The 8,281-nt window shown below is 58.3% G+C and overlaps 1 protein-coding gene across 2 annotated transcripts in view; it reads right to left on the reverse strand.

Moving 5' to 3' along the window:
- RTN4RL1 (reticulon 4 receptor like 1) overlaps positions 1-8,244 on the reverse strand; it is a 71,935-nt gene extending 63,691 nt beyond the window's left edge. Inside the window, exon 1 of one of the 2 annotated variants that reach the window (XM_021067605.1) lies at positions 7,783-8,244. Coding sequence is in view for 1 of the 2 variants with exons in the window: in XM_005669111.3 (XP_005669168.1) it covers positions 4,156-4,168 (13 nt within the window). In the remaining variant the exon portion in view is untranslated. Of the gene's footprint in view, positions 1-4,155; positions 4,655-7,782 lie in introns of those variants that run through there. The other variant, XM_005669111.3, reaches the window with a different exon arrangement.

The raw sequence follows: 8,281 nt of genomic DNA on the forward strand, positions 1-8,281 counted from the left end.
GATTAGACCCCTAGCCTGGGAACCTCCATATGCCTCAGGTGCGGCCCTAAAAAAAAAAAGAAAAGAAAAGAAAAGAAATGGACCTGGGAATTGCTGTGAGGAGTTGGCCCATGTTGGCACGACAGGAACCAAACTGAAACACATTTTCTACATTGTCTGAGCTCACAAAAGGGGAGCATTGCACTGCTTTCCTTGCTTTTTATCTGGCTACTGGTGAGAAAATGCGTGCATGCGCTTTATTTAGCAACTCTGCCTCTACTCTCTGTTGAGCTGACCTGGTGCTCCCCTAAAATTCCTCCTCTTGCCTTCTCTTTGCCGACAGAAGGACCAGGAGCTTGGAGGAACGCAGCAGCCCGGAAGCTCCCGATTAAGGGAGCTGTCTTGGTGTCTTTGGTTTCACCAGGCTGCTGCGTTCTTTGAATGGAACAGAATTGGGCTGGGAGACTGAACTTCCACTTCTGCATCTGGATTTGGGCTAAAAAGCCTCATATCTCAACCTTCTAGGCAGGACTTTTGTAGGTCCCCTCTACACTTCCTCTAACAGAAAGAAGGGTGTCTTGGCTGTCCATGGAACTCTCCCCCTTTCCCCTCTCCACTGGGGACAAGGAGGGTCATGTCACCAGTAACTCCAAGAGCAATCTGCTCATACCTGGCCACATGGGGACTCTGATCCAGACTTTGAAACCTCCGGAAACATCTGGCAACCCTGTGGTCCCCTTCTCCCCCTACCTTCTCTTCTTCCCACAAAGGAGACCCAATCCAGCCAACAGGCTGGCCCATCTGGCTATGGAAACCAAAAGAACAAAATACATCTTATTGGGTTGCAGGCCTTAATCTAGCTCTTGCTGAATTATTAAGGGATGGCATTAACTTATAAATGAGTGTGTTTGACTGATTTTGTGGTTGATGTACAGATAAATTCTAATGAAAGACAGCTATAAGATTTTGAATTATTAATTAGACTGCCACTTAACAAAGCCTATTTGGCACTCTATTTCCTTGCTTAACAAGACAAAAACTTTAAGGAAAGGTTCTGTATTTGCCCAGAGGCTGTTGATTTGCATTCTGTTTTTATAGCTCTAAAAAACGAAAACCATAGAACCTGACCTTAAGCAGGTCACTTCTGGCAAAGCAAAACCCCCAGCAGGCTGCCCTTCCTTCCTGGATGGTGCTGGGTGGCTCAGGGCTTCGCTTGCCCTGCCTGCTTCTCATCTCTGACCAGAGATTTGCTTTTTATATCTCTAGTGCTGCTAGGGTAGGCCAGGAGATGGAAAAGCCAGCGGGGCCGCTGCTGAAGCCTTCAGCTACCCAGCGCTGTCAGCAGCAAGATCTACTGAGGTCTCCGGGCTGTTCTGGTTCACAGAGGTGGGGCTGTGGCCAGTAGAGTCTGTTCATTATAAGATGCAAGGCAGCGCCCACCCCCAGTCCCTGAACTGTCCTGCCTGGGGACAGCACCCTGTTAACTGTAATAGGACAACCAGAAATCAGAGCAATGACCCTGGTGGTCTAATGCCTATGCTTGCCTTCTTCCTCCTCTGGGGCTTCTTTGCAGGAAGGGGAGGGCTCGTGGTCCCCCCTCCCCCCAGGATCCAAGGGGGGCTGCTCTTTCTTCACCTTTCAAACCTTTTTCCAAATCATAATTAAACTGTGAAACTCCCTCAGGGCCAGGACCTCATGCAGGGTTCTGATCTGATAGGCAGGAAAACTGCAACAGCTCTCTGAACCCATCCTATAACATTTTGCTGGCAGCCTTTGGAAACAATTTGAGAAGCAGAAACTTCAATGGCCACCTCTCTTGGCACTAGCCTCAGGCATATCTTTTTCTCTGGGCACACCTAGAATCCACACAGAGAATCGAAGTATCCTGTGCATGTGTGTGTGTGTGTGCAAAAGAGACCAGTCCTGGGGACCAGGATCAAGGGCCGCGGTAGAAAATTGCCCAGGAAAGGACCAAAATAAAAGTCCTTTGCCCACACAATGTCCCAGCAGCAGGCTCCAGGCCACCGGAGCCAAGCCTAGCCCAGCAAGGGGCTTCTCTGCTCTGCTTCCCTCAGGCCAATCCGGGTGGAAACCTCTTTATTGGTAGAACCTCTGCTGCCAACCAAGCACTGCAAGAAGGGAAAAAGAGCCCAAGTGGCAAACACACGTGACTGCCAAGCCTCCCGTGGCCACCTCTTGGGCAGGGTAAGGAACCTTCCCCTGGGAAGCGGCCCCCAGAATGCACTGGGCTCATCCCAAGCTGGGCCTCTGGCTAGCCAGGATGGGAGAAGAAGGCTCCTGGAGGCTGCTCAAGTCTCCCTGGGCACTTACACCATATAAATAAAGTGCGTGGGCTGCTTCGTGGCTCATTTTTAACTGTAAACTGCCAAAAGACAAAAGACCAAAAGGGAAAGGAGATGTCAGTTCCTCTCTATTATCTCCATCACAGACCGGCAGCCCAGACATGGCGGCCTTTAAAACTGCCTGGGAGGCCTTCCCCACTGGGGCAAGTCTGCACACTGCAGGCCCCAGCTGCCCAGCCCTGGGCCTGTGCTGAGCTCTGTAAAAGAGCACGCTCTCTATGCAGAGACACTCCGGCCAGCACTGCCAGTTGCTGAAAGGACTCATAGCCCCTATCTGCTGGGAAAAGAAACTGGTATGTATCGGTAGAGTGGTTTCTCCAGCGAGCGAGCCAGTGAGCGGCATACTTTCCCCACCCCACAGTGAAAGGCAGCCCCCAGTCGCCCCCCTGCACAGCATCGGCCCACGTGGAGGGCACAAGTCACACACAAGTTTTGGACTATTGACAGAGTGGGGCAACAAAAGCTCCACACCTGAGCTAGCCAGGACTACCACACAGTTTTTACTGCTTCCAGCGCAGGCATGGTTTCTTCACCCACCTGTCCGACCTGCTTATGGGGTCTCTCTCATCACCCCCACATCTGCTCCTCTCCGCCCATCTCCGGGCTTCGCTTCAAGCTCCACCACCTCCCCCTGCCCGCTTTCTCCTTCCCCATCCTACTGTGAGGTCAGAATCCTGTGCTTACGACACCTCGGTCTGTTGCCATGGAAACAGGGGCGGATTAAGGCTGGAGCTCGGAGCGCAGGGATCAGGCCCCTCAGCTACCTGAGCTCCCGCCTCAGCCGGCTCCCGCAGGGCTCGTGCAGCCAGCCGCAGGCGCCCTGGCTAGTCAGCCTCCCCGCCCGGGCCAGGGACAGGGTGAGGGGTAGGGGGTCCCGACCGTGTGCCGCAACCCTCCCGGACCTGGGAGGGGAGAGAGGTAGACGCAGAGGCCGGGGAGCAGGTGGCGGGGCCTGCGGGCTCACGCGTGGTCACCTGCCCTCCCGGAGCCCTGGGGGCAGTTCCCCGCGCGGCAGCCACGTGGGGGCGCGGCGGGACTTCCCCAGCGCCCGCGCCAACTTTGCAGCGCTCTGCTATGAGGCCGGCAGCCCGAGGGTCGTAGTGAGGGGGTCCCCGGACGAGCTCTCCTCAGGTTGAACCCCGAACCGGCCGCGCACGCTGCCGGCATGGCCTCCGCTTTCACCGCCCTCGGCTTCAGGCAGAAGGAAAGTTTGAGGGACCGGACATCAGGCGCTAGCCACCAACCCTTGGCCTCTGGGTGACCAGAGCCCGTCTCTGGGGACCACCAAAACTGGGCTGCAGGGAAGACGCTCGCGTCCGGGCCTCACCTGGGAGGCCAGGACGCTCAGTGAGGGAGCGACCGGCCTGCGCGGTGCTGACCGCCGGCTGCACCCGAGCGCGGCTTGGACGCGGCCCTACCAAAGCGGCAGAAGCTGGCGGAGTGTGCCTGCGCAGGGGATGAAGCCTGCAAGTGCAAAACTTTATACTGGCAAAGCTAAGGTCCCAGGAGACCGGCGCCCCTTCCATCACCAGCAGTTCACTATGGTCTCGAAATGACCTCGCCGAGCCAAGATCCCTAGGCCTGGCCGCCTGATCCAGGAAACAAATCCCGTGTCTCGCTACCGGCCCCCGTCGGGGGCTGAGGCTCAGCAGCATTCCTTCGGCGGGTGCGTCCCCGCAAAGCCCGCCAGCCTGCCAGAGGCTGCTTCCCCGGCCAGAAGCCTCGGCGCCGGGCAGCTCTCGGGCGGCTCCCGGGCTCTCGGCTCTGCCTCGTGCGCACCCAACTCCAACTTGCCCCTGCGGCTCCAACTCACCTTTGCGAAGCATGTTGGCCGCGGGGCCGCCACTCCGAGGTGGGCCTAGGCACGCTCCCTCACGGGGTCCGGATTCAAATCCTTGGGCGCCGGCTGCAGCTAATCCGAGCGCGTCGAGGCGGGGGCAAGCCTGGGATCCACTTGTGCCCCGCAGCCCGGCCCCGCAGGGGCATGGTGAGCCCGAGCCCCGCGCCGAGGGCACAGGCACCCACCAGCAACCGCGGCACTCCCCGGCAGCCCCGGGGCGAGCTGCTTGCTCCGCGGAGCCGGCGGCCTTCTTCTGCAGCCCCGAGCACTTTGGAGGCGATTTTGAGGGGGGACGCCGCCCCCTGGCCGCCAGACCGCGGCCCCCTCCTCTCCGCCCCCTCGGGCCGCCGCCGCCGCGGCTGCTGCAAAAGGGCGCTCGCACGCACCGCCGAGCTCCAGGGAAAGCGCCCAGCGCGCGTTTGCAGGACCGAGAGATCCGCGGAGCGGGGCGCCTCCCTTCCTCCCCCCGGCTTCCCCCACCTCTCCTCCTCCCTCCCTCCCCCGCTCGCTAGCTCCCTCCCTCTCTCTCTCCGCTCCCCGCCCCCGCTCACGGAGCGCCTCCCATACAAAATTTATGAAAGTGCTCTCAGCTCGCGGTGCTGAGCGCCGTCCTATTCCCAGGGCAGCGGCGCTCAGCCGCGCGGCGCCGCCTCCCAAGGTGTTTTCGCTGCGCCCGCCCCCGGGGACGATCCTCCGCCCGCGTCCGTCCAAGTATCTGCCCCAGTCCCCGGGCCGGTCGTCGGGCCTTTTGAAAGCCCCTCTCGGGCAGCGTGGGCTTCCCGGAGCTCGCACCCGCAGCCCCACCCTCTCCCGCTCGCCCTTCGCGGCTGGAGGTCATCGAGAGAGGCGGCTGGAAGCGTTCGCTCTGCCCACCCGCTGGGATGCGAGGACCGCCGCCCAGAGCCCCCATTGCAAATCCGCACCCCTGCCCATCGCCTCTCTGGCCGGCTCCGTTTCCTCCTCGGAGGCTCGACGGCTCCTCCTTACCCAGGACCACCCTGGCTGACCCAGCTGCTTGGCATCCCGAGCCCCAGGACGCTGTTCTTTTATGGGGAAGGTGTAGTGTACTACCCGACTGGTCTAGACCTCGCAGCAAGCACTGGAGAGGCCCAGTTGCATATCCTAGAGAGGACTGGTGTGGGTCTAAGGCGGCCCATCTCTGCCTAGGGGGCCTCTGACGTCCCTCAGTCCACACAGACCTTTCCCCCCCCCACCCCAAAGTCCTGCGGAGCGGGGGCAGGCGGGGGTGGGGGGAGGCGGTTCGTGGAAAATGGAAGAGGCACCGCCTAGAAAGCAAGTCCCGGCAGGGGACCAGTTGAGCACAGCTCTGAGAAGGTTCGGGCCAAATGAGTCCTGGGTGGAGGCCGGCACCCCCTGCTGGCCGGGAATAAGAGGGGTTCTGGAAGGGGAAAAGAGTGGGCTAAGTCACCCATTCAAGGCACATTTTTTGAGGGTCTTTCAATGTGGGGCACTACTATTCCCGAGGAGTCAGCCACTGAAAGAGGTGAGGTCCCTACCTTTGTGGAGTTTAGAGTTAATAGGGACCAAGAGAGCTAAGTCCAGGTGAAATGGTGCTTGGAATAAAAAAAGCCAGGTATTGTTCTGGAACTGATATGAGGGAATCCAGGAATGCCAGGAAGAAAGAGTCATGTGACTCCTTCGAGAAAATTTTTTGGAGAAAAACTTGGCATGATAGGAAGGTCAAAAAAAAAAAAAAAAAAGGCCAATATCATTATCATTCATTCATTCCATCATCCATGCATTCAACCACACTGAGGCTTCGGCTTTGAGCTGACTACATAGGCTTGGACTTCCAGAACCTTATGATGCAGCAGAGAAAGAAAACCCCGCAAGCTATCTTCAAAAGTGATAGGAAGAGGTACACAGTATGGGAGGGGACTCTGCTAGCTGTGTAAAGGGATGAAAGACCACCCAGGAAGGCTTCACAGAAGAGGTGCCTTGAGGGCGGAGTTCGTGAGGCTGAAATGGGGAAAGGCCATTCCTGGCCAGAGAGAACGTTCAAGTGCTTGAGGGTGAAAAAGTAACCTTGTTCTGAAGATTAAGATTGGTCCATCTCGGGGTGAGAACAGAAGTGGAGGAGGCATTTTTTCAACCTCTACCAACTGCAGGGCTGGACTGAGCCACCCTTTCTGAGCTCTGCCAGGAAGACACTAGCTGAACTCGATGAGAGCTGCAGAGGCCCTCCACCAGTAAACCCATGCCAGGGAGGTTGAACACCTTGCCCAATGTCACACAGCAGATCAGTGCAAAGTGTGGGCCCGAATCAGGGTATGTTAATCCTCCTTCCACCTCCTCAAGCCGCCTCCCCATGACCCCCTGCCCCACAGTCTCCACTATCTTAGGCAAAGTTGGATGGGGCTGGGCGTGAGTGCGAGAAGCAGAGTTATTTCAGGCCTCAGGAGGGCTGGGTGCTGTTTTGGAGTCCAGCCAGGGGGTGGGGGTGACTGGAGGCGGGTGTTGTAGTGTAATGTGGGGGTGCACTGTGCTCGCCTTCTTGTCAGGCAGTAATTACTCAGACTGCTGAGTAACTCCGGCAGGGAGACCCCCACAGACAGATGGAGGTGTTCTTGGCAACCCCCATGTCCTGCACTGCAAGGTCTTGAGGGCACATGCTTATTTCCTAATGGGGGTCAGGGCAACTCATTCAGAACAGAGGCTGTGGGGCAATGTTATGAGGATGGGGGCCTTCTATCATTAACAGGCTCCACCTCTGCCTAGGGAAAGGCCCTAAGGGGTTCGGGGCCTGCTAAGGAGAAGCCGCTACTCTGCTGGAGCCAATCTTTCCCTCTTGGAACACACAGCTGCAGCCAGAGCGACAACTGTCCACAGGCTGGGCCTTAGGGTCCTGAATGGGGAGAGACTCGACTCAGATTGTTCCTGGAATTGAGATCCTGCACCCTGGTCCAGAGAACCTGGAGGAAATGGGAAAGTCCAGGCTGGACTCTTGTCAAGGTGACAGGGTGTTCCTTGGACCCATGTTGGCTACATTCCTGTCCAAAGCTGTGATTGTCCTAAGAGCATCAGTTGGTGGTCTGAGAGGCAGAGCACTGACCCCTTCTGGTCCTCCCCTTGGCTGCTCATTCCCAGCCTGCTCAGCCAGCCCTCCTCTCTGGGCAGCCTCCCAGGCAGGGCCTGTCCCTGGCTGCTTGTTTTTCACTTCTCCCTGCACCTTAATTAGGAGTTTCCAAGCAGGGAGGGCCTCCAGGGGAGCCTGAGGCCAGAGAGCTGCCTTAAAGGGCCAGATGTGCTCACACAGAGCAGAGAAAAAGATGGTGTGCCAGAGGGCTGGGTGGGCAAACAGCCCTGGGGGAACCTTGCTCTAGGGGGCAGACCTTGCTGCAAGCCAGTCCTGCAGGTACCCTGCTCCTCCAAAGGCCAAGTCTGTCTCGCTGGCTGTTCTGACTTCTCTTTGGGATCCCAGGAGCTCAGGCCCCTGATCAGGAGAAAGGCTACCAAGGCCTGAGAGGCAGCCTAGGCAGGGCAAACACTGGCCAGAATCTGGAAGGTTTAGGCAGTTGAGACCTTGGACTTCTGAACCCTCCCGGGAAAGCACCCTCAGGCCGGGGCGGGGGGTCTTACCCTGGTAGCAGTTTTTCACACGTGAACCTTTCACTCTGTGGGTTCTAAGGTGTAAGGAGCACCCCGGCGCTCCGGAAATCGGCACCAAGCTTCAACTTGGAACTGGCCCGGTGGCCGGTGAGTTCTGTCCTGTCCAGTCAGTGGGGTCCTCAGAGGCTGGGAATGCGCCCCTACCCACCGCCACCAGGGCCCATAACCGAGGAGACACGGAGGAGAGCTGAAGGAAGACCTGGTGGTATCCCCATTCACAAGACTCTGTCCGCAGAACTGGGCCAAAAAGTTGGCAAATAGAGGGGCACCATTCCGGGAGAGCCAGTTTCGGGCTGCCGGGAAGGAAGGGGAGGTGGGACAGAGTCGCCGAGAGCACGCAACAGCGGTGGTCGGGGACCACTAGGGGCTCCGGAGAGTCACGACCTTCGGAGCTGAGGCAGGGGCCCACTCTAGCCACGCCCCTATCTTTCTCCTTCACGGTCCCCGCCTCCCAAATCCCCGCCCGTCG

The sequence above is a fragment of the Sus scrofa genome, chromosome 12, assembly GCF_000003025.6.
Source record: "Sus scrofa isolate TJ Tabasco breed Duroc chromosome 12, Sscrofa11.1, whole genome shotgun sequence".
Taxonomy (NCBI): Eukaryota; Metazoa; Chordata; class Mammalia; order Artiodactyla; family Suidae; genus Sus; species Sus scrofa.